We start from the raw sequence: 26,291 nt of genomic DNA, 5'->3' as shown, positions 1-26,291 counted from the left end.
TAAAAAAATTAGAAGCATCATACCACTGACTCATTAAAGTGCGGTTTCTACTGTGGCCAATAAGGAACAAGTACTCGTGCAGAATGGATATTCGAAGAGTAGGGTGTCTTTTTTGAGTTATCTATGATTTAAAAAAGTGTACTTAGACATATACGTCACGTTTCCATGTCACTGATGGGTACCATAATAATGCCCAATTAAAAAAAAACCAATTGGTCGCCATTTTAAATACCTCAGTTCTAGTCGAGATTTCGTTTTGGCAACAGGCATTTTCGGACTCGCCGGTGTCGAAACAGGGGGAAAAGACTGTTTGCCAAAAAGTAATATGAAATGCTCCTTAAATTTGGATTTTTTGAAATAAGGACTAAAGACACCGAAAAGTTAATTTTAGGGAATCTGTTGTGTATTTTCAGGTTGCACACTATTAGTTAACTTCACGTCTTTAGTTTAGTGAACTTTAATTACGCACAAGTACAGAGAATTATTTATATCGAAAATTAATATCTTATTAAAATCAATGCGTTGCGCATTAAAAATAATAATTGGCAATCCTTTTTTTTCCAGCAACACCACGCTAGATTTTTCGACCTAATTCAATTTTAAATAGAATCATAATAGAATCTTGACAGGAATTTGATGAGAAAATATTGTACGCACTTTGAGTTCGATTAAACACACAGTTTAAATTACAAAGCCAAAAATTTATTCCGAAAAACAGTTAAACAAGACGCTGAAAGAAAGAGAGGCTTATAGAGCCAGTTACACATATCTTGCATGCCGGCGTTCGATGGACAATTAAATAAAAAATCTTAACTATTTACAGTTTTTTTATAATCCAATGATCTGGTAGTAACAACTTTGCGATATTCTGGCGCACTTAGAACTGACACAAAAACTCGTTGACAGCTTCAGGAAAGTTCACTTGCTTTTCTAGTACACTGAACTCAAAGACTCGAACTAATTGTTTATTTAGATGACAAAATTTTGTGGCTTTTCGGATGGTAGAACAAACCTTAATCAGAAGCTTCGCTCTAAACGAAAACTGCTTGTTTGACTCAACACTCGTACTAAGAAAACTGGTTTAAAAACCCCCACGAACTTTTACTACTGCACCTTGACGAGGTAATAACTAAAATATTTTATTAGGATTGCTTAACTTCTTCTGCACATTTTATTTTGATACCTACGAATTACGTTTTCACATAAACAGGCTGACTGCCCGAAAAAAATTTCGTGTCGTCGTGAAAAAAAAGACCCGTCTTCTCGTTGTTTTCAGTATTTAAGGAAACACCACTTCCACCACAACAAAAATCTCCTCCGTCCTCAATCCCAATTTAGACTTCAATAGGTTTCGCCTGATAAAAAAACCTTTCTTATCGCAACGGCCAAAAAAAACCTTTTATATACACACATCGACAACGACATTGAACAGATGTGTCTGAAGTGTAACACCTTATATAAATAGAGTAATAAGATTGAAATGAAAAAATTACGCATCCATAAATTTTTAAAAAGAAAATCAAACACTGAAAAACAAATTCAAGTAAAATGAATTTTCCTTATATTACCTATTAATTGCACTTTAGTTATTCCAGAAATCCCCAATAATTAGTCAAATAATATTCAAGATATTTGGAGGACTGATTCTTGTTGGTCTTGTTTAATAAATTAGTCTATGAGAATAATCTCTAATAAATTTATGGTAATATGCTGTTAACCCGACAAACGCTTTCATATTCTTTTGGTACGGGATAAGTCTTCAGTGCTTTTATTAGCATATTTTCCTCAAAGTGAAAAATCGCTATTGGCTGCACTTTGTCGTCCATCCGTCCGTCCGTCTGTCCGTCACACGTAACCCTTCTATACCATTGAACCGATTTGGGAAATGAAATTTTATACATAGGAATTTGGAATAAAGATACATCTAATTCCAGTCGCAAAATTTGGTTTTGCCCAGGCGCAATGCCAACTTCCTTATTTACGGGCACATTTAAATGAAATTTAATACATAGGCACTTGGAATACAAGCAAATCTAACACCAGTTTTAAAATTTGGATTTGCGCATGCGCGATTACTACTTTCCTATTTATGAAAGCAGTTAAATTATTAATATCACATGTAGGCAATGAAACTAAACTAATACCGGTTTCAAAATGACTGTTTACGCATACTGTATGTTTTATTTATGAAGGTATTCCATGAAAGTTGTAATGTAGACAATGCGCAATGCTATTTACAAAGGCATTAAAAAAAGTTTAATATATAAACACTTAAAATAAAAGTAAAATTAATGCCCATTTCAAAATTTGTTTGTATTTATATACGATCCACTATTTTTCATTAAACTGTATTAGACTTCGCCGATAGGCGGCTCATTTGAAAGAGAATGGGATAAGGATTTTGTGCCTACCGGTATTTTTTCCGGTCCTAGCATTAATATTATCAGGAGAAAAATACGCTCTCGTCATTTGTGTTTGCATAATGACTTTTTAAATTGTTTTCTTTCTACTCGCTTTTAGCCCTTCACTAGTACTGGTATGACCTAAAGTGGTGTTTCTTTAAATACTGAAAACAACGAGAAGACGGTTCTTTTTTCTTTCACGACGACACGAAATTTTTTTCGGGCAGTCAGCCTGTTTATGTGAAACCGTAATGCATAGGTATCAAAATGAACTGTGCAAAAGAAGTTAAACAATCTTAAACCACTCAAAAATTTTCTCAAACATTCCTTCGTGCTGTATAAATGGTGTGACTCAACTACAATATCATCAAATACATTTCATTCCTCGTAATCCACGAACCACATCGGCAGTAGGAAGTTGTGTCCAAAGATCTTTCGCGGTGAAGACGTTTCGGCGCCAACAAGTTTTGCTATTAAAAAGCAACCTAATTCGTGTTTGAAAAAAGTGTTGATAAATAATAAGAAGCGAGTGGTATATACTTTAGTGTACTTTTAGTGAACTTAAAAGGTGGCTTGTGAACCTTCTGGATGGTATCAAACAAGGAAACAAAAATGTCTGAAGTCCCACAAACATTACAGCATTTACAATAGACGAACCTGTGAGAAAATGGGGGATGGTATACCCTAAAAAGGTAGCTTGTGAACCCTGGAAACATAATCAAATAAAGAAACTTAAATATTTCATGTACTACAAAAATTGCAGCACTCCCATTGGACGAATCGTTACGTAAAAGTGATCTGTTATTAGGAGTTTGGGATTCTGCGACTTCGTAACTTGTTGAGTCCCTTGGTCTTCACTATCGGAAGAGAAAGTAACCATCAGATAGCCGAGTTCTGACCAAATATCAGTGTTGACAAGGTCATCAGTAGCCTCTAAAGCCAATGCAATTGTTGCCAAACCTGGATCTTCTAATTCTAATTCCTTCAAATTCTACTACCACAAATTTCCGAAAGGTGACGTGAAAGCCTTCTTATCGCGGTCCTCTTCTTTCATCGGAACCTGCCATTCCTGCCAATATTCGGACCGTGAGTCTAGGTACCGTTTTCCTGGGTCATTTGAAAAGGTGAATCGCCTAACATTATGCCCGTATTTCAAACGAATTCACTATTACAAATCCCTATATTACATACCATTAATACAAATGATCTTTCCACAAGGAAGTTTTATTAAATTAAGAGAAATTAAATTTCCAAGAAAATTACCTCCTTGTCAATAGGTACTCATTAAATCGCATGTCAAGTCAAGTGGGCGGGGGGGGGGGGTTCAGGCAAGGCTGGTCTACCAACCCAACCCACTAGACATTTACAAATATCCATGCCCAAACCCGGATTCGAACCAGGGACCCTTAGCACCACAGTCCGGCTTTAAGTGAACTACGCCACACGGGCCGCCAAAAACACAAAAACACTCAAAATTTTATACCCTTTATTAAATGGCAACAATGAAGGAGAATGATTTATTTCTTATAATTTACTTTACCAAACGGATCCAACTAAAAAAATTACAATGGATATAAATGGTCACAATACCTTTTCTGTTCATCACATTCCTGATGCATGATTTTGGTTTGGGAAACGTCTTTACGATTATCACACTTCGGATGGCTTGAATATTGAGAACTGTTGCTGTCTTTAAACTCTCCTTGATATTGTAGATCCCGGGTAAAATTTTGAAGGTAACGCAATGTTGGGCAATGTTATTGTTCTCACTGACCAGGAAATTTCTTTTACTGGTTGCAACTGTTTAACTAGTACAAAATTTGGGGAATACAGTTATCAATTGATCTGTTACAAATGGGAAAGCTTGACAATAAAATTTTTTACCGTAATTGAATGCATTGAGACTATTTTCGTTTAAAACTGAATAATTTCCATTTTGTTACAGGATACGACCGTCCGATTAACATTTTAAAGTCGATTGTGTCAATAGAACTCTTATTTCTCCTTGATTTAAAATAATATCTTTGTACAAAAATGTCCTAATTACTGCAAGAATTTAACCAAACTGTATTGTGCACTTTTAACACAAAAGGTAAAACTTTTATTTAGATACCTTGCGCGCTTTCATCAAATAACACCCTAACTTTATCCACGAACTTTGAAATTTCCGTAAATTTCGGAACTAGTCATCCCATCGACAAACAACGCGAATCTCTCTCCATATGGCCGTACTGGTCGCCTTGAACACCAAAACGCGAATGCTTGAGGACCGTAGTAGTCGCTTTGTAGCTGTTTGCTCTGTACTCACTGGCAACACCACAAAGTACTATATCATTGAATTCCGAGTTGAATTCAGATCACAAAGGGCTTTAAGAAATCCGATTTTTTCAAAATATTCCAAAATTATAACATTTTTCAGAGATTTTTAAACGCTATCTTCTTAAACCTTTGATAGCACATTTTTCCCATTTTGTAGGTATATTTAGAATGGATATGAAAACGACAAGAAATGAAATCTGATGCACTAAAAGTAAAAGGCGGATATACGATTAATCACACATTAAATCCCCATACATATGTCGTATAGCTAAAAGTGGATTAGTTACGAAAGCTCCTCCTAGCTCACGTTCTAATTTTTGTGCCTAGCGAATTAAAAGTGCCTACCGACATTTAATTACGAGTATTAAGTAGGTACGGAGAGAGAATGGGCGCAATTTGTGTTTGCAGGCGAAACTTGATTAGCATTTAGTAATATCCGTCATTGAAATTAATTATAATCAAATTAGCATAATTTCGTAAAGTAATTAAAATTAATTAAAGCTGATATAATATTAAGCAAACTTTGTAACGATCTGATTATCTCTATAGTTACGCTTATCGCCTCGGCAGCGTTGTAATCCAACTCTTTCAGAATTTCAGATATATCTCTTGTGTTTATTGAAACGCTTCTATCGCATCCCGCTCGCTTCGGTGATTCGCTTCACAAGCTGTTTACTGATTTCGTTAAGCAGCGAAAATGAAGCTATTGAAATGTACAACTTTGAAGTAGCAAACTGAAGATATTTCCTATATCATAAATCATTATTGTGAACTTGCAAATACACAAATTAGGACTTATCCGTATAAATTTTGCCAGATGTATTCAAAGTTAAATTTCGTTTATTTTTATATTTGCTTTCCCTCTACCTTATGATCTAATTGTAAGGGGGTGCGAGAAATTCTGTTTCTCAACATGCAAATTTATTTCTCAAGTGCTGGATTAAATGTATTTGTTATGTGTTATGTGAAGGAAGTTCAATATATTTCAATGCACGAATATACAACAAACAAAAGAAGATGGTATAGAATGATAGGGCTTAGACACGAAAGATAGAAGATAGAAGGTAGGTCAGTGGGCGAGAGAGGTGCAGTACATAGATCAAATACTTAGCATCGTAGGCAAGGGCAGTTATGTATAAATGAAGAGGATCAAAAGAAATTGTAAACTCCGGGGAAAATTTTTAAAATAGCGAAACGTTGGGATTATTTTATATTCTTACTGACCAGAAAATTTTTCTCAATATGTGAACTTTTTTATGATCTTTTACCAAAAAGGGTAATATTTGTTTGTTTTTCGTACACTTCAGTTTATCAGTAATGTTTTTTTAAAAGCACGATGCGTGTATTTTTTGCCTGTCATGTCGCCCGGAAAGTGTTCCCGTTACGAGATAGAGAGCGCATGATTCGTTCTAAACTACATAAGTGTTTTAATTATCGCGTTGTAATCGAAAGAGTGTTTATTTTGCGTCAGCAGGAATGTATTAATTAACCCTTTTTGTTCTCCTGGACATGAGACGTGCTTAGTTACACACAAGTATAAACGCATATTTACATTAACTTGGCAAAGTGCTCACAGTCCCACTCAGAGAGTTTCGAAAGTTTGTAGACTTTCGACATACACTTACCATCCATATATAGATAACTGAATCTGAATGTATTTTACAGTTCCCCAAGTCATCAAGTTTGAAACCAATTAGTCATATAATAGATTCTGGAGCATAATATGGAACTAAGATCGAAGGTACCCTACTTCTCGTAGTAGGTATCATATAAGGATGTCGGCCTCAATGACGCTTTTGTATCCGAAGAAACTCGCACCACCTTCCAAAGTTTCATAGGATACGTCAGTGTTTATTGCACTTGTAATATCCTGTCGCAAAGAAAACCCGTTTAAATCAAACGTCGTATAAACCACCATTCTCAGATAATTGCATTTGGATTAAGAATGGAGTCTAAATGAGATTAATGACAGACTCGAATTGCGAGGTTGAATTTAGATTGTGCCGCAACGCGAACGACACATTTTGAATTGAAGGGGCCTATAAACTGAATAAAAAAAGTAATAAACGGCTATAAATGTTCTAGCAGCCGTTAGGAAAGTTCGTTTACAGTTTGAGGGTTAAATAACGCCAGAATCATTTATGAGTATTATGCTCTTTACTGTATTCTATTGTATAATTTCCACAGTAGATACTAGACTAGGTAATTATTCAATACACTTAGAATTTGGTTTGGGAGAATAGAGGAATTATGTTATAATTTCAGAAGATCGAAAACTGAATTTTACATGGATTGTGTGTACGAGTGTAGTTTATAACGCAAATTTTATTACGTAATTATATTTAATTATAGCTTAAAAATCGTCCATATAAATTGTTTATTTTTATACAAAGTACTAAATGTATTGCTTGATAAGTCTAGTTCATTTTCTCGTAGATATTATGTAAGGAATGCCTGCCCACGTTGGGCACCAAAGGTTAATGCTGTGTGCCCCACGTTAGGCACCAAAAATAATTTTGTGTGCCCCACTTTGGGCGCCAAACAAAAATTGACGAACAGTTTTCTTTGTTGAAGTTTCGCTTTACACGTGAACTTCAACTTTCTTTTACTTGATTTCACTGCGAGGACACGCGATGAATTTTTTAAGGAACCTGCTGACGAGCGCTTTTATTTACAATGATTGACTGGAACAGACGGAATAGAAAATCTTAATTACTTACAGTTTTTAAACCTCTATCCAATTTTGAATTGTTAAAATCAATTGGATTTCTCAAGTAACAATTTCTTTTGTAGGTAGAAAAAGAACTGACGATTTGGGTCTAGATTTGGTATATATAATAAACACGTGAATACTTGAGAAAGTTATCTAAAAGTGAATACTCTCAATCGTGTTACGACTACATCCAATTAATTAATAAGACGAAGCGTACTAAACTTGCCTTCTCAGGTTTCGACTTATATGTTGATGTAGCAGTTCCACTCTTATTTGCCCACTTATTTACCAAGTAAAATTCGCCCTCGCAAACTTATTCACGCAGAACAATAATCTTTAATACATTCAAATATTCTGGCGTACTACCTAAGTAACGACACAACTTTATTTTTGCCGAAGACTATAATCCATCAATAAACTGTCACGTACAAAATAAATGACATCCTCTCCATTTAAAACAAAAAGACTAATGCTTAAAGTTTCAAATTTTAAACTGCTAAATAAGATTTTTTTGCATGATATAGTCTTATCGGATTAAAAAAAGTAATGAAAACATTACTTGCTTAATACTTTAAGGACTGTGCTGGAAAGGGTTATGTTATAGGTAAATTTGTGACAATATAAACCAGATTATTTTCGGAAGGTACGTAGCCAATTTATTTCAAAGCCACTGTAGCACACATGAGTAGGTACTTGTATAGGTAATAGTTATTTAAATATGAGTATGGTAAATCAAGGTTTACGTTAACGAGTGAGATGTTTACTGCCGAAGCAGTTGCGGTTGCTAGGCAAAATTTCCAGTCTGGTAAAAATTTTCAGTCTGGTAAAATACTGTAACGTGATTTATAAATTCGATTTATATCAATATTTATTAAACAAAACTAAAACACTATAAAAACTGTACAATTTATATCGACTATTTATATTACACACTTCGCAATTTATATCAGATTTTCGCGCTCAATGTTTCGTCCGTACTCGATCTCGTTCTGTAGTAAAACTGCTTGCGATGTTCGGTCCACAACCATTTATACACGCAAGCAATGTAAGTCCAGAACATTCGCGTAATTACCGGAATATTCCTATACAAATCCCACTATCGCGCGCGTAGAAAATTCCAGAGCGCCAAAGGCGACGTCATGTCTGGAGCGTTTCCGTTACAATACGATTTACCAGACTCAAATCAGTCTGGGAAAGCGGCGATTACTAGATAGTATGAAATAAAAGTCTTTTCCCGAGAAATTTTGGTGCAGTCGATTTTTGGTCAAAAAGGAAGTGTATACACTGCCTTTTTTTGAGGCCCGAAGAAAAAATTGTCTGAGATCGACCCTTGTAGAATGTGGCTTGTAGAGTCCATAATTTCAAACAGTTCCAAGATTGGGCTACTATTTCAAAAGTTACAGCCCTTTGAATTTTCTTTCGAAATTGGTTTCTAGTCTATAACTTTTGATTGATTGAGAAGTCTGATCGAAAAAGTACGAATTGTTTTGGATTCTACGCACCAAAATTAATAAGAAAAAGTCGGTTCCCGAGAAATTTTGGTGCAGTCGATTTTTGGTAAAAAAGGAAGTGTATACACTGCCTTTTTTTGAGGCCCGAAAAAAAAATTGTTTCAGATCGACCCGGAAAAAAAATGTTCTTATAGAATGTGGCCTGTAGAATCCATAATTTCAAACAGTTCCAAGATTGGGCTACTAGTTCAAAAGTTACAGCCCTTTGAATTTTCTTTTGAAATTGGTTTCTAGTCTATAACTTTTGATTGAGAAGTCTGATCGAAAAAGTACGAATTCTTTTGGATTCTACGCACCAAAATTAATGTGAAAAAGTCTTTTTCCGAGATATTTTGGTGCAGTCGATTTTTGGTAAAAAAGGCACTACTGCCTTTTTTTGAGGCCCGAAGAGAAAATTGTCTCACATCGACCCGGAAAAAAAATTTCTTGTAGAATGTGGCCTGTAGAATCCATAATTTCAAACAGTTCCAAGATTGGGCTTATAGTTCAAAAGTTATAGCCCTTTGAATTTTCTTTCGAAATTGGTTTTTAGTCTAGTCTATTCTAGCGGCGATTACTAGATAGTGTGAAATAAATATAATTATGTCGTATGATGATGATTGTAACGGGAGTTCCCTATACAGAAATTTAAAAGAAAGCAGAAGCTAGATTTATGTAACCTTGAGTGAAAGCGAATATACAAACACATACAAATTTCCTATATTCAGTCGATCGATGTTTTTGACATTTCAAAGCGCACAAAAATAAAACATGTATTTAAAAAAAACAACTTTTTAAGGTTAGACGTTATTAAAAAGAGCATTAGTTTTAAAACACCCTATAAAAGAGCGATAGAAATTTAAACCATCATCCCTACAACAGTTGACTAAATCCTGAAAGAGGCGGCGATGTATTGTTGATTTTGGGAAACTTTTGTAAATTCACGCCAATGGAGATTTAAATTATTAATGAGCGTCTGAGTATTTTTAGGTAACGGCTTGCCTGAAACAGCCTGTATACCACATAGCATAGTGAGCACCCTGTATGCGCCTAAAAACTCCCACCCTGTAGCTTAGTCAATTTCCTGCAGAAATAATTCTGTAACTTTTAATTGTTCATTGCAGAATAACGTTAACGGTTACAAAACATAGGGTAAATGATGAAATACCACAGAGGATTTTCTCTTTCGAACTATTCAATTCATATACACACATGAATAACGGGAATGTCAACATGTATATCGTTACATCTATCAAAATATTTAAATTTCCTTCTATTAAAATCGCATCAAACATGGCACATACCGGATGATTTCGTACAATGAGCTTTAAATGCAAAATACGGCGACGAGCAGAAAATCGATAATATTAAAATTATTTACGTTATTCCTTGGAATTTTAAAAATATTTCCCAAAATTCTCAAGTTTAAAGTTAATACGCTGTCGTACTGTACTATAGGCCATTGTGATCAATTGCAACAAATCACTATACCGCATAAGCAATGGCACATTCTTGCTTCGTCCACTCATTTGCATGCGAAATTTTGATGAACCTAAGACAATTTCAAATATGTGATTTCTGATTTATTCCAGTTATTTTGTTGTTGTGGAAATTAACTTGTGTATCAAGCGCACCTCATTAGGCAATAATTTAAGTACCTTAAATTCAAATTGCGTCTCGTATCTTAACGCCAATACTAAAACAGTATGTTATCAAAAGACTTAGTGTTAATGAGTGTAATTTACTACGATTATTTGGTAATTGCATTATAACAACTCTAGCCAGTATATAAGAGGGATCCCTTGAGATGAAAATGTATTCAATTTCGTTTTGAAACATACAAACAAAGTAAGAATGAAAGCTGTCTTTTTGGTAAGTACGCATTAATTTCATATTATTAATTATAACGGTATTATTTGCTTTGCCTATAGATAACATTTGTGTTGGCACTCTTCGCCTTGGCTGCTTCTAATCCAGCGCCAAAACCCAACCCAATGCCGAATCCTCAATACTGGAACTATGGCTACGGAATGCCGATGCCCTACTACGGAATGGGTACATTATTTTGACTATGTCATGACATCAATAATAATAATTTGCACTATTTTCAGGTTACGGATACTACTACTGAGTCAAAAATATGTTATGTTCCGTGCGAATGTAACGTTGTGAAATAAAGGCATTGCAACAATTATATTTGTTTCATTTCACTTCTATTTACAAGAGTATTAATTAATATAATAGAAAAAGAAAAGTGATATAGTCAATTGTTCTTTGCTACCAATCTACGTACCTACTTTAATTGGTGGTCAGTGGTGCACTTCTGCAGCGTGAATGGGGGCATAGCTACTATTGCATATTATTAAAGGGAACACTTTTTTGGACATATCAGTATAAAAAACATATTAGATAATAAAATTTAGAAAAAAATTCAAACTAAGGAAAATAGTTGTGCCAAGTAATTTTATAATTTTACTAACTTGATATGTTTTCATATTATTAGATAAAAAAAGATCCATTCTTTATCATTACCTCACTGAAAATAGTGCTTTCCATTAAATAATGACCCCTTTCGCCACTGTAAATTTAATTACGGGATTTTATTTTAAAATTAATTAGTAATGAATGGAAATAGGAATGATATCATTGAAATTAAATGCCATTTTCCAATTAATGAATCGATCAAATTCCTATCAATAAACGCAACTTAAATCTGTTTCATGCAAGTAATTGTCAGGGGTCAATTCCTTTAGGAATATTAAAATTATTTCGAACAAAATTCCTTACGCAAATTCCTAACAAACGACCACCACCTTATAGAGAAAACCCAATTTGGTAGAAGTGGAACAGGAAAAATCCAACTCGTCGCGTATTCAATACGAAATCGAAACCAATCAATTTGATTTTTAATTAATTACTCGGCTCCTGTTCGTGATAAAATTCCCGAACATCTGGCAATCGATTCGTTAATTAAGTGCGAACAATTTGACACCAAAATCTCCTCGATAGGCACTCTTTTACTGTAACTCATTTAATTTGCACGCTAATTATACATACTCAAAAGGCTGAATGGAAGCTCAAGAACTCATTACATTAATTAACTTTATGTTAATTGCAAGTTTTCGGATACAGAGCCGACTGGCGCTTATCTAATTTTTGCAAGCACGCGGCGAACTAATAACGAACAAAACAACTCGCTTCGGAACTTGTTCTATCCTTGCTTTTAGTTATCATGGGGAACTAAAACGGCACTGAAACTAAAAAATATGAATAGTCCCTCATCTTCGCCAGGATGAGAGCCTTCGATGGTTACAAAAATAATTCCAAAAGGCGTTTTGATGGGCATGAGAATTTGAAACCTTTTTTCATGGAGGTTAAACAAATTTTTTTGTACGTTAGGAGCAGATTTGAACCCCTTAGACGGTCGCTAAATGTATAGCTATATATCCTAGTAATTATATCATGGCTGCCGCAGCGGTGACTTTTTAAATGTTTCAATTATCCTCCTGCACTGGACGTTCGGGCGTCTTCGGCAATTTGGCTGCTAACTTTACACAGGTCACCCATGGTTCCTGGTTAGGGGCCTGTCATATATGTACGTACGTTTCCCGTTCTATAGTTCTATATCACCTTAAAATCTCCCAATGTTCACTATTTTATTCACGAAGCCTATGCCAAGAAGGAGTTTTTGTGTTAGGAATTTGCCCAAAAGGTTGTAGCTAAGAACGAACGATTTCGTAGGCACAATTTTTCCATTTCATTTGTTGAAAATTTATGATCTAAGGAAAATGTATAATATATGAGAGCCTTCTAATTATGATCGCATCTTGAGACCCCACAAAAGGGTTTACTCTTCGGGTTTGCTTTCTCAATAAGAATTATTTATGTTAGTAGAAATCGTTTTGTTTTCGGGAATTCAATTACGTTTACTGTATCCTAAACTTTGTATAAACAGACGAGATATAATTACAAAGTATAGTAGGCACCGAATACTTTTTTATACCCATCTAATTAACCAGATACGGAAGTCGTAAGGATTTACCACTTTAATTTAATTATTAAAGATGAACTCCTAAAAGTTTAATTATAATTTAAGGAAAACAACTGCAGTATTATAAACACGGCGTTGCTGTATGCCAAGGTTAATTAAAAGTTATGACTCTGGCGCAGTTATTTTCTATCCTGCTGACCTAACGTGACCTTATGGGAATATTTCCCTGCGGGATGCGAGTGTTCCTGCCGCTATACAACGTACTTTATTCATCCTGTTGCTAAATCCCGTGCCATTACAATTTTAACGTTGTTATTAAGCAACATTGCGACTAATTATAATAAATCATAAGATTTCGCGACAGGTTTATGAAATTTTTGAGTCACCTGAGTACGTAATTAAATTAGGAAAACGCTTTCGCATTTAATCAAGTTTAATAACTTGAGGTTAATAGAATAATTAAAAAGAATTTTGCGGCGTACATATGCGCTTGATTTATTGCTCACCAGATATCAATACGTACGAGCGTTTTGAATAATAAAAGGCCACATTCGCGCAGCTACCCCTAAAAAACTAATTAAAAAGAAAAAAAATTCTCATGTAATAGCGAACGCCATATCGATTACCATTTAAATGCAGTAGTCCATCCTACCACCGCACCATAAGCACAAAGCCATTTCATTACGACTTCAATTAGAGGATTATATGAAACCTGTGCGAGATACTCGCTAATTAAAACCTATTAAATATATAATTAACTTATGTGAAAAACGACTTATGAGTTCGTTTTTCAGAACGCAAGGTAGTGTTGCTTACTTTATTGTTCAGACAAAATTGCCTTTTAAATTAATAAATGTCATACCTTTTCTCCCCAGTCACATGCTATTTTAAATTATACAGGTGGATTTTCATGATATATTTAACTCTCTTGTGCTAAATAGACAATGCACTAGCTTCTAAGTCAAAATTCTAAAGGCCCGTTCAATTTACAACATGAACAAGATTTATTTTGCATATAAAAGATTATTAAAATTCTCTTGAAAGGGTACATGGCCCCCTTTGGTAACCGTTGCCACACATAAAGCTGAAAAATAATCGTACTTATGAAGAATTTCTTTAGTTAAGCAAGTAAATAGTATGAGATGTCTACGATACGCTGGACATTTATTTAGTGTTACTCCATTTGTTATCTTCTTATGTAGGAAACAAACAAACAAGTTATAAGCTACCTCTCGTACTTAAAGATTTTCAAACTTCACTTAACGGTAGCGTAAAAATGTAACCGATTAGAAAGCAAATGGTGCTTTCAGGATTCGAGTTAATATTGTTGAAAGCTTTGTATAATCGACGAATCTCTATTCACGTGAAAAGTTTCAGTAAATTTATTACTTTATTCAGTGTTTGATTTCCGATTTTTATTCCGGGCACGGACGCCCGAGCGAAGTTCCGATAAAGCGCTAAAAATGAGATCCATTTCCAGGAAAACCCGTTTAAAACAATTACATTTCGTGTTTAAATTTCTGTTTGTCCTCTCGTTAATGGAATCTATTAATGATAATTCCGAATTGAAAGAGGTTGATAGATAGAGGTGCATCGTTTTTAGAATTTATTCATGTAACGGAAATCGAGAAAATGCACTTTATAAAAGGCAATTTGGAGACTTTTGTAACGCCCAATTGAGTGAAGATTTTTTCTAAACAATGGACACAATTTAGACTTGATCATTAGACAGAAATCTAACAACAATGAAATCGATATACATAGGTAGGTATCTAAAGCTACGTGTAACTGCTTTCGCAGATTACGAGTTACAGAATAGTGTGCTGGAAATGGCGACAAATAGGATTAGGTGTAAAATACTCGCATTCGCACAGAGATTTAGAAAGGCTTCGACACGAGTAGTAATTAGCCATGTATGGCTTCGGGTGCAAGACGAGGAGAAGGAACAAGATTTGCATGCATGACTTTTTTTAAGTGTCTTCCTCTGCAGCGTTAAATTATTATCCACTTTGCATCGATCGGCTCAAAAATGCTCAGTTAAATCATCGCTTTAAAAGGATTGTTTTACACAGAAACGCTTTGTGTGAACACAATTAAAAAGAACATACGCGCCGTTTGTGAGTAGAGGCCAGAAACTTAAATATGCAAGTATAATGTGATTAATGAAGAACACAAGACTACTAAATTATATTAAATGTAACCTAATAAAATATCCGACTAGAGTTCATAGCGCAAAACAGAGTGGTCCCTAATGGATGTAGCCGAGACGTTACTGTAACTCATTAGGGACTTAATTATATCTATATAGACAATTTATGAGAAAATAATGGAAATAAATGTCCTTTACCGAATGACGTTTTTCTCTGTTTACTTGCCTTAGCAGTAAGTTTTAATTGATATTTACATAATATCGTTAAATTTTATTTTGCGTTTGGAAAGTGCAGAGCAAGCTTTTACAGCAGTCTGCGTTATGAATATAGCACTTGAAGTGAAATAACTTGCAAGTGTAGCCTAGTAAAGGAAATTCGAAAATTAGGGTAGTATAACAGTGACGCGCCTTCCTTAGTGCCTACTCCCTACTTAAGCCTTACGTTTAAAATATGAAAAATGTTATAATTCCTTATAGGCACTTTGTTGTCCGGTTTATGGTGGTGGGGGTTGTGGCAATTACAATCTCAATTGTGTAACTTTTAAGGATCGCTTGCTTTCAACCCCTACTACTCGATGTCGTTCGAAACTACATAGCAATTGCTTACTGCTGTAACAAAGCAAACCGTTTTGCGACATGAAATCCACACACTCTGTATTCACTCAACCAGGCGCTAACTAAAACACGTGACTTCTGAACCATTTACTTCACGGAATTGGCAATGGAGTGCAGAATTAATTGCCTAATTTGTTGTGTCGTCTTTCTATCGTTGATAGTAAAACAAGATACCGTATATAATTCGTCCGTGTTGTAACCGTTCCCGTGGAGATATTTAAATTATTTTTACAGCATTCCAATGTTCTCGTCATTTAAGGTTCTTCCCGCATTTTGTTGTTGGAAACGCTTAATTAGGGTGGCCTCTAGTCATTTTTATTACTCTCATGATCGTACCTGGAGGGGGGGGGGGGCTTATTAGCATATCGTACCTACTTAAAAAGTGGGGTAAAAATATTGAACTGATTAAAAAAATTAGTCTATGAGTAAAAGAAGGATAAACTATCCGTCAGCACACGAATAGACCCTATAAATAGTGTAACGACATTTTCGCCGTATTTGAAGGGACATGCTACGTTAATTTAACACACAACACAGAGTAGGTGTAGGTATATTAAAATCCAGCAACCATTTTCTTTGATTACGCTTCATCTAAATGTTGCTGTGGTTTTGAGGCGCTCCAACGTCCGTAAACGTGACAAAATGTAAACTGTAGCGATAAAATAAATTCCGTTGTGCGAAACTTCCCTTTTTCGCAATATCCGAAAAGAGACGTCCAATATATCAAAATAGGTGATCTATCATTGTTTAACAGTTTTATGGAGTATTGCGAGCAGGTGCGCTGCAAATGGCCAATTTACTTAGTATTCATCATCCGTAACGTTTAACAATAGGTACGCTGGACATGCTGATAGTTAAATTGCTTATTACATGAAGCAACGTGAGGTTGTAATTTTTCAAAAACATCATCAATATTGTAACTTTTTAATGAATGGTAAATGTAATTTCATGGGGCATAACATCCGGCATTTTATACTAACGAGATATTTGTGTCAATATCCATATACCTAAATATTAAAAAAAAGAAAAAAAAAAGCTTTTATGTATCAGTGCTACCCGAAAGATCATATAACTTATTTAAGTGCGTCCAAAAATTACGCTACGAATTTTGCCACTCGGTTTAAAGTTTCTTTTTAAAGCTCGAATCGCGGTTTCGTTTTCTCGGGTAGGCAATATAATAGAAGTTCGAGCTATGAAGAGGTGTCCCAAAGATGGAGTAAGTACTAAAATTACTTGACCCAAGTTTAAATAATTACTACAGAATTCAAAAACGAAATATTGCTTCACTGTATTTGCTGTCTAATCGAGCCATGACAATGGGGCTCTGTTCGATCTGCTAGCTTAGTGTCCTAAAAATCTGGGCGCCATTATCGTTCTTGTCGCGCCGATATCTGCAAATATGGACACTGGTTTTCCATCCACTAAACTAAACAGTCTACACAAATCGAACTATTAGTATTGAGTGCAGGGACAGTGGTTTCTGGGGCTTTAACATAGCAGGTCAATGTTTTGCCCTTCAACCTTTTTTAGTTATCCTCTTTTGTTGTTGGGATCCAATAGTGAGCGCCTACCTGCGATGATTGACGTGACTGTTTTTATACTAGAAGAGCAATAGATAATTTATTACTTTTTGCTCAAGATCCCAAACTTCATATACCCCAGTAATCTATCTGCAATATCTGTCAAAGCTTTTGACAGCGATTGGAACCAAAGGGTACAGAAAAGCGAAAAACAGCCATTTTGTTGTAATTCCGTGACTGACCATTTCCGTTCTGTCTAGCTTTCCCAATTACATTTGTTCAGATTAAAATGACTAGATTTAGGTTTTGTTTCTGCCTATCTGGCAAATCAATTTTAAGTCAGGTCAGGCAGTTTTACTATATCGTAAAGTGGAAAAGGTAATATCTGAAATAAAATGATACTTTTCCCAATTTTTCTTTAATTTCACTTCAAATAAATTATTTTAATGAAAGTATTCCTCTTACAATTTCCGAATAATAACTTTCCCTCTTCAATATAATATTTTTTTTAATATAGAGCGAAATTTGTACTACTGCTATAAAGATTATTGGTGAATGATCAATTTTAGCTTTGAGCCGAACTTAAATAAATGTAAATGTTATTTTAAGAGAAAAAAAATATTCATAGGGATGATTAATCTGCTGAAAAGTAAGAACATAATTTGACATATCATATAAAGATTATCTCAGCTTAAAATCCACTGAATATTATTTTCATCAAAGAGGTTAGTTAGAATATTACACGACCCGATTTTATTCATTATAAAAGGTCTATTGGCGCGATTGAATTAAAAAAAAACTTTCCGAAGGGCGTATCCTGCAAATGTGACGATTAGAGCATTGTGCGTGGGTTCACCATCCACCATGCCCCACCTTTTTGTTTTTTGTGTGCCGTAGATCGTTGTGTTCGTCGTAAGTAGGAAAACACTTTTTCCCACTCGGTGCGTAGAATCCAAAACGATTCGTACATTCTTAATACAGTATGTACTTTGGAACATTGCTGTTGGATCGTCTTCCAGATGAGTATCAATCAATGATTATGGGCATGGATCGTTCAAGTATAGAAATTGCCGACGGTATCCTTATTAAAAAATAAAATTAATTAAAAAATACTAAACATAACCTTAAATTTTAATTAAAAGTAATCATGTAAATAAAATTTATTAGTTTCCAAATTATTTGAAATTGGATAGCAAACATTATTTTGTAACGGAAACGTGATTCACTTTCTTCTACAAATTGTATAATGAGCAACAGTTGCGAATTTCAATAAGTGTTCGAAGTAGTCACTCCCGTTAAGGAGACACACATCCACTCTTTTCTTCACGTTTTCGAAAACTGCATGAAGTTTTTGTTGTGTTATGTTCCATATGACAAACCAGTTTGTTGGGATACCTTTCACAGTGGCTTATGGGGGATTTGTTCTAGTGCAGTACGCACCATCTTCTACTACCGCCTCGTTAGCAACCGTTGGACGACCAGGGTATATTCCACAAACAACACTTCCCGTATCGTCAAATCGCTTAAATCCACGAAGAATGTGGTGGCGCGTTGACGGAAATTTGTGAGAACTGTCTAAAACCCAATCATATTCGTAGTGAAGATAGTGTTGCAGACATGTTAACCGAGCCACTTCTGATACAGTCATAGTGTTTTCAATTACCCTCCATCAACTTTTCGAATTAATTTGATTTTACACCCATTCACATTTTTTTTCTTCGAATTCTTCCGACTATAGAAATTATTTAAATTATTTACTTCCATCAGGTTTTTTAATTATTACGATTTTGACAATTTCATTGTTTAGGACCTTCCAAATAATAGAATAAAAATTTTAGGTTGCTATTTGAAAAAAAAAGTTCGATGCCGTTACGGCGCTCCAAAATTTTTTTTCAAAAATCCGGCCCGTTTTTTTTTCTGTTCGGTATGCCTAAAACATATATACAAAATTTCAACAAAATCCGTCGAGCCGTTTTCTCAGAAAATTGCCAACAAACGTACGTACGTACGTACGTACATACAGACGGAAAAAATTTTTATTCTTTAAAAGTTGCTTAAAATGTTCTAAAACGTCGACATTTGATGAAATTTTGAAATGTTCAAAAAACGGCTATCGCAATAGCTACCTAGCACATGCTAGGAAGCTAAAAATACGGCACAAAACATTGGGAAGAAAAGACTTTCAAATAATGTGATGGCATTTAAAATGGGGTTGTATTCATATCATTGAAGAACGATAATATCAGTGGGGGAATTTTATTGCAAAAATTGTACAATTGACGCATCAACCTGAATTAAGTCCCGACTGCTTTTTTTATACTTTTTTGAAAAATTTATTTTAGAAATTCTTTCATTTGTAAAAAATCTACGGAATTGCATATTAAAAAAGTAACTTTTATAGAGCTTGAGCGTAAATCGAAAAGGATGCTTGCGTTTACTTTTAAATTCTGATAGTGGTCTATAAAAAAAAATTATTTTTGTCGTGACAATATGGAGATTTAATCTATTTTTGTATTCTTATAATAATAAATCGGCTGTGTACTTATGTTCTCAAATCATTGCGTGCATTAACAGTCTTTCTTAGGGATTCTCATTGACGCGATTTACCAATTACAAAACATGCAAGTGTACGTAATGTGGAGTATAGATTTTTACTTATCCAGTTAGGATAACGCTTTACTTTGACTATATAAACAAGCACTATTTTGTTATGATGCACTCATTTTGTAGCCTGCCAATAGGTATCATAGTCCTGGCAAAAAGCGGTACCTACTACTTGTCTGTTGGTTACAAATAATTATTCCATCACGTATCATCTCTTCAGTGCAATTTGGCAAGTGTTGATATTGTTCTTTATTATTATTGTAGTACCTATCCCTTCTCGTCATTATTAATTGAATATTTTGTTTGGAAATGTTGGCTTTACATATAATTTTCCAGCTATAGCATGTAAAGCCTCGTTTAAAATAGGTGTAAGTAGGTTAATTTATTAGACTTAATTTAACAGTAGGTCGGGAGGTTTCTGTAGTTTAATGTAAGGTAGAGTTGTCATTTATTCCCTTGAAGGGTCGTTTATGATTTTTAGCCCTCTCAAGTAATTCATCAGTTCTTTCATGATCCAAACCCAAACCTAGTTTTGTGTGATGGACCAAACCGTTTATTGTAATATTCAATCTGTTGTACGGAATATGAAAAATATATAACAACATAAAGCAGGACAAATTATAATCATTCCCGATGAGTGTGCTTTGAGAAAGGTCACCGATGAGATCACTGAAACCTCGTAGATTGTATTGAAGTTACCACTCCCAAACTTAATTAGTAATCTTCATAGGTTCATTACACAATTTTTTATACTTTCACAGAAAGAGACGCTATGGTTCAAATCACTGGAAAATACAAGCTTCAGAAATGCGAAAACGCCTCCGAATTTACCAATGCCATAGGTAAGTGGGGAAATTAAAAATTTCCATTTCTTATAACAAATCGTTCAAATTTCAGGCGTTCCGGCCCATGCCGACAAATTGTCAGATCCGGGACTAGAAGTGAATGTGACTTTAGACGGAAAAGTATATACCTTTGATTATGGATTTACCAGATTTCGGGTCATGTTGGATCAGGAATGGATAGAACCTCTAATAGCATGTCCAGTGAAGCTGAAGGTTAGTAGACCTATCTAGGAATACAACTGCGAGAGAACTCTTTTCCAGAATACTGCGAAACTTGACGGAAACACTCTGACTGTGTCTACGACTGCGGATGATGGTCGATATGGAACCAGGGTTTACGATTTTACCCAAAAGGGATTCGTGCAAGTAAGATCTTTGCTCCTAGACCGTTTATGTGGTAAACACGTTTTCGATTTGCAGACTCTTACCGTTATGAATGTAACAGCTAAACGTCATTTTGCAAGAGTTAACTGAGAAGCTATTCCGGTTACTGCGTACGCTTTTGTGTCTGTTGTGTTCCCTTGGCAATATTTCAAATTTGTGCCCAATTTAATCACCCAGTGTACTAAAATTTTAATATTATATTTGTTAAGTACTCATTTATAAACAATAATAACCGTAAATAGTTAGTTATTAAATATTAATCTCAAACAAATGTCTAAAATATGTTATGTTATGCATGTGACGACTTGCCATTTATTGTGACCGATGAAACTACTAAATTACTAAATTGTTTCTATACATGGTTTGTGTATAGGGTTGGCAGAAGGAGAATCTGAGAGGGTGTTGCTTAAAGTTTCTATCCTACTTTGTTCAGTCGCTGTCATGGAGTGGACGGAGATGCGGTTGAATCTTACTTTTCTAATGGTCTTCCATCATCGCTAGGCAACGTGGATTCCGTGCCCGTGACGGTTTTCCTTGCTCAGGACCAATTGTTTTATAGGTAAATGACTTCACAGAAGCTGATGATGTGAAGAAGAAGAAATCTGGAATTCCAAGAACAGTTAGATCATCTCAAAACATTGACTTGGTAATCCGTTCCGTTCTGCAATCTCCTAATATAAGCGTTCTGCTTGTTAACAACCAGCAGCTCTTGAGATTTCTGCCGTTTAATCAGACGAATCCTTCATGAGGAACTGAACTTTTACCCCTACACATTGGCAGTGGTACATCCATCGTGATTTTGCTGTTCGTCCTCGAACGCCATAGTTTTGTTCACTGATGAGGCTCATTTCCATCTTTAGGGATGTGTCAATAAGAAGAACACAAACGTTTTTAGACCCCTGCCAGCTTCATCAACGTCCTTTACATTCGGAACGTGTTGCTGCTCGGTGTGCGATATCGCGAGTTGGTTTTTTTAAGAGAACAACCAAGCAGTCACTGTGACTGCAGACCGATATGTTAACACGGTTCAAGAATTTTTCTTTCCAGCATTTGAAGAAATGGGCGTGGGAGAAATGTGGTTCTAGAATCACGATGCCACGGCACACACCGCATGAGGGTTAATGACAGTTTTGCGGCAACACTTTCCAGGACGACGATCTGCGTTGGTCGGCGCGGCCTTCTGCCACTACTTTCAGCGGAATTCTGGATTCTGGATCACGATAGGAGGGTGGACACGCCTACCTAGCCCTCAAATGTAATAATATTGATTTACCCCTAGGGTTGAACTTAGTGTTGTCTCATTTACTATGGTCAGCATTTGAGGCTCACCCCTATAATTAGGTGTTTATTGCTTCTATCAGCAGAAGCAGAAGAGCTTTAAAATAGCTAGAAACATAAATACATGTACTAGGTTTTCTTGCCGTGTATAAAAAAAAGCGGTTCCTTTTGTGCCCCCAATATTAGAAATCAGTGATTTAACAACCCATGGTTCTTGAATGATGGCAATGTCCTGCTTTACAGTGAGGCATCTACCTAAGATAACAGCAGCCGCTCTACACTGTCGCAGGTTTATTTGTATAAAATCATACTACAGCAGCGCCTCAATATTCGCAAACTCCTCCCAGTTCGAAATCAGCCCGGGTGAGTTATTGACGCTGGAGCAAGCACCAACCACAGGTGCCTTGGCAGCCTGGATGCTTCCATAACTTCTTCCAGTTGCCCATGTAGCAGCTGTTGGTGTTGTTGTGGTGGTTGTACTGATGTACTCCCCATCTCAGGTTCGGCAGGGTTACTAACCCTCACCTTTAGAGTGGAAGAGACACCAGCTGCCTACAATTGCACCCCTGACCGCCATCAGGTCGCCAGGTTCCCCCGGAACACCTTTAGGTGTGCAATCTCCCACCATTGTAGGAAGTTGCCAGCCCCCTCCCCCCTCCCTTCAACCACTTCAAGGGAATCTCGTATGATATTCTTAGGATCTCGCCCGAGGATCAGTTCATCCGCTGTTACGGGTCGCTTCGCAGGGTACAAACATGAGGGTGTTGTCTTTAGTCTGAATTCTCACTGGGGGCCGTCATAAGGAAATTACTCTACCATTCATGCATTCTGTTTCGATAATTAATAAGAAAGTAAGAAATCTAACAACATAGTTATTGAATTAAAATTGTCTTTTTTTAAATATTCCCCTAAATTCAAGGGGGGGATTTAATAATAATAATAATGATGTATATTTTGCCCAACAGATGAGTATCCAATTAACGGACAAAATCCATATAACAAATACGCAAGCAAGTACAGTAACAAAAAGAGAAATTTAAATATATGAGTAGAATAACAATAAATTTAAAAATACACTATATAACAAAGACAAAAAATATTTAACATTTCTTATAATATTAACAATGAAAATCTAAATTATTAGCCCCTTTATGGTTCGAATGAAAAGACAGAATTGCATGATCAAATTCGTATACATTATTGGAAGTGTTTACAGTCATCGCTCATGTTCTTACGATGATTAATGACAAAAGTTTTGGATTTTTCAGATTCTGTGCAGTATTATTTGGTGCTGTTTTCCATTTCCTTGAATTTTACGTTTATTCTAGTGCTTTCAATTGCCCTCCATCAATTTTTCGAATTAATTTGATTTTACACCCATTCACATTTGTTCGAATTCTTCCGATTCTTAAAATTCTTCAAATTATTTGCTTCCATCAGGTTTCTAAAATTCAACATTTTTTTTTAATATTACGATTTTGACAATTTTATTGTTTAGGACGTTTAGTGCTTCACATGCTTTGGATCGTTGATTATACTTCGGACATTGTGGATTCTTGAGTTTATTAAAATTATTCTGACCTTTCAAATTCTTCGGAATATTTGTATTTTTCCACGTTTTTCAAATTCCTACGATGCATCAGATTCCAATTGTCAAAACAAAAAATAGAAATCTTTATATAACCTGAAACTATTATCCACAATGGAGAAAGCGAAGAGGGAATATGCATTTATTTTTTTTAATTTTGCTTTCTTAAATTCTGAAAGGCACCCCTATCAAAAAATGTTTCATTAAAAAAATTATTTTTGTCGTGAAAATATTGAGATTTAATCTATTTATTGTTGTAATAAAGTGCAAAAATGCTCTTAGAATCTATATCTAGTCGGCAAATTGCTATTACTCGCTCCAAGATTATGTGAAGTCATAGATGTTATCACTGTTGTACGTTATCTGTTGTATGTTATTTAAACTGAAATATCCCTACGCTTATTATAGATGTAATCATTTTTTATTTGTTATACAATAATTACCGACTTACCTTTACATTGTAGGAATGGCAACAAAAAAAAAGGTTTAATAAATCAGCTGTGTATGTATGTCATCAAATCACTGCATGCTTTCTTAGGGATTCTCATTGATGCGATTTACCAATTACATAACATGCAAGTGTACGTAATGTGGAGTATAGATTTTTACTTATCCAGTTAGGATAACGATTTACTTTGACTATATATACAAGCACTATTTTGTTATGATGCATTCATTTTGTAGCAGCCTGCCAATAGGTATCATAGTTCTGCCAAAAGCGGTACTACTTGTCTGTTGGTTACAACTTATTCCAGAGTACCATCACTTCATCTCTTCAGTGTAACTTGGCAAGTGTTGATATTGTTCTTTATTATTATTGTAGTACCTATCCCTTCTCGTCATTATTAATTGAATATTTTGTTTGTAAATGTTGACTTTTACATATAATTTTCCAGCTATAGCTTTGTTTAAAATAGGTTTAAATAGATTAATTTATTAGACTTAATTTAACGGTAGGACGGGAGGTTTCTGTAATTTAATGTAAGGTAGAGTTGACATTTATACCCTTAAAGGGTGGTTTATGATTTTTTGTCCTCTCAAGTAATTCATCAGTTCTTTGATGATCCAAATTTAGTTTTGTGTGATGGACCAAACCATTTATTGTCTTACATTTTTTGAAATTTTCTACTTAGGCAATTCAATCTGTTGTACCGAATACGAAAACATAAAGCAGAACAAATTATAATCATTCGTGATGATTGTGCTTTGAGAAAGGTCGCCAATGAGATCACTGAAACCTCGTAGATTTACCACGCCCAAACTTAATTAGTACCTATTCTTCATAGGTTCATTACACAATTTTTTTATACTTTTCACAGAAAGCGACGCTATGGTTCAAATCACTGGAAAATACAAGCTTCAGAAATGCGAAAATGCCTCCGAATTTACCAATGCCATAGGTAAGTGGGGAAATTTCCGTTTCTTATAACAAATCGTTCAAATCTCAGGCGTTCCGGCCCATGCCGACAAATTGTCAGATCCGGGACTAGAAGTGAATGTGACTTTAGACGGAAATGTATATATCTTTGATTATGGATTTACCAGATTTCGGGTCATGTTGGATGAGGAATGGACAGAACCTCTAATAGCATATCCAGTGACGCTGACGGTTAGTAGACCTATCTAGGAATACTGCGAGATAACTCTTTTCCAGAATACTGGGAAACTTGACGGAAACACTCTCACTGTGACTACGACTGCGGATGATGGTCGATATGGAACCAGGGTTTACGATTTTACCCAAAAGGGATTCGTGCAAGTAAGATCTTTGCCCCTAGACCGTTTAGGTGGTAAACACGTTTTCGATTTGCAGACTCTTACCGTTATGAATGTAACAGCTAAACGTCATTTTGCAAGAGTTAACTGAGAAGCTATTCCGGTTACTGCGTACGCTTTCGTGTCTGTTGTGTTCCCTTGGCAATATTTCAAATTTGTGCCCAATTTAATCACCCGGTGTACTAAAATTTTAATATTATATTTGTTAAGTACTCATTTATAAACAATAATAAACGTAAATAGTTAGTTATTAAATATTAATCTCAAAGAACTGTCTAAAATGTCATGTTATGTTATCCATGTGACGACTTGCCATTAATTGTGGCCAATAAAACGACTAAATTACTGAATTGTTTCTATAAACGGTTTGTGTATGGGTTGGCAGAAGGAGAATTCGAGGTGATGTTGCTTAAAGTTTCTATCCTACTTTGTTCAGTCGCTGTCATGGAGTGGACGGAGATGCGGTTGAATCGTACTTTTCTAATAGTCTTTCTTCCATCATCGCTACGCAACGTGGATTCCGTGCCCGTGACGGTATTCCTGGCTTAGGGCCAATTGTTTTATATTCCAAGAACAGTTAGATCATCTCAAAACCTTGATTTGGTAATCCGTTCCGT

At 35.2% G+C, this 26,291-nt stretch overlaps 2 protein-coding genes and 1 long non-coding RNA gene across 3 annotated transcripts; all 3 read left to right on the top strand.

The window, feature by feature from the left end:
* The first annotated feature begins 10,699 nt into the window (after positions 1-10,699).
* Positions 10,700-11,116, top strand: LOC116182060. The gene is made up of 3 exons (XR_004147405.1): positions 10,700-10,796; positions 10,856-10,979; positions 11,036-11,116. It is a non-coding gene; the product is annotated as an uncharacterized LOC116182060 (long non-coding RNA).
* Positions 11,117-19,900: 8,784 nt separating this feature from the next.
* Positions 19,901-21,333, top strand: LOC116182068. The gene is made up of 5 exons (XM_031502568.1): positions 19,901-20,032; positions 20,565-20,645; positions 20,701-20,861; positions 20,910-21,014; positions 21,069-21,333. Exons 2-5 carry the CDS (start codon positions 20,576-20,578, stop codon positions 21,120-21,122), a joined length of 390 nt encoding a protein of 129 aa, XP_031358428.1. The 5' UTR covers positions 19,901-20,032; positions 20,565-20,575; the 3' UTR covers positions 21,123-21,333.
* Positions 21,334-24,573: 3,240 nt separating this feature from the next.
* On the top strand, positions 24,574-26,024 carry LOC116182071. The gene is made up of 5 exons (XM_031502570.1): positions 24,574-24,686; positions 25,218-25,298; positions 25,347-25,507; positions 25,553-25,657; positions 25,712-26,024. The coding sequence occupies exons 2-5, from the start codon at positions 25,229-25,231 to the stop codon at positions 25,763-25,765; spliced, it is 390 nt and encodes a 129-aa protein (XP_031358430.1). The 5' UTR covers positions 24,574-24,686; positions 25,218-25,228; the 3' UTR covers positions 25,766-26,024.
* Positions 26,025-26,291: the final 267 nt, after the last annotated feature.

The sequence above is a fragment of the Photinus pyralis genome, unplaced genomic scaffold (assembly GCF_008802855.1).
Source record: "Photinus pyralis isolate 1611_PpyrPB1 unplaced genomic scaffold, Ppyr1.3 Ppyr1.4_unclustered_Scaffold337, whole genome shotgun sequence".
Classification (NCBI taxonomy): domain Eukaryota; kingdom Metazoa; phylum Arthropoda; class Insecta; order Coleoptera; family Lampyridae; genus Photinus; species Photinus pyralis.
The sequence above is the reverse complement of the archived record's forward strand: the minus strand, read 5'-3'. Positions and strand labels throughout refer to the sequence as shown.

Bases quoted from the DNA above. Each gene is read 5' to 3' on its own strand.
- LOC116182068 (XM_031502568.1), top strand. From the start codon at position 20,576: ATGGTTCAAATCACTGGAAAATACAAGCTTCAGAAATGCGAAAACGCC. The intron at 20,646-20,700 runs GTAAGTGGGGAA...TTCAAATTTCAG, and splicing joins CGAATTTACCAATGCCATAG to GCGTTCCGGCCCATGCCGAC. The intron at 20,862-20,909 runs GTTAGTAGACCT...ACTCTTTTCCAG, and splicing joins CATGTCCAGTGAAGCTGAAG to AATACTGCGAAACTTGACGG.
- LOC116182071 (XM_031502570.1), top strand. From the start codon at position 25,229: ATGGTTCAAATCACTGGAAAATACAAGCTTCAGAAATGCGAAAATGCC. The intron at 25,299-25,346 runs GTAAGTGGGGAA...TTCAAATCTCAG, and splicing joins CGAATTTACCAATGCCATAG to GCGTTCCGGCCCATGCCGAC. The intron at 25,508-25,552 runs GTTAGTAGACCT...ACTCTTTTCCAG, and splicing joins CATATCCAGTGACGCTGACG to AATACTGGGAAACTTGACGG.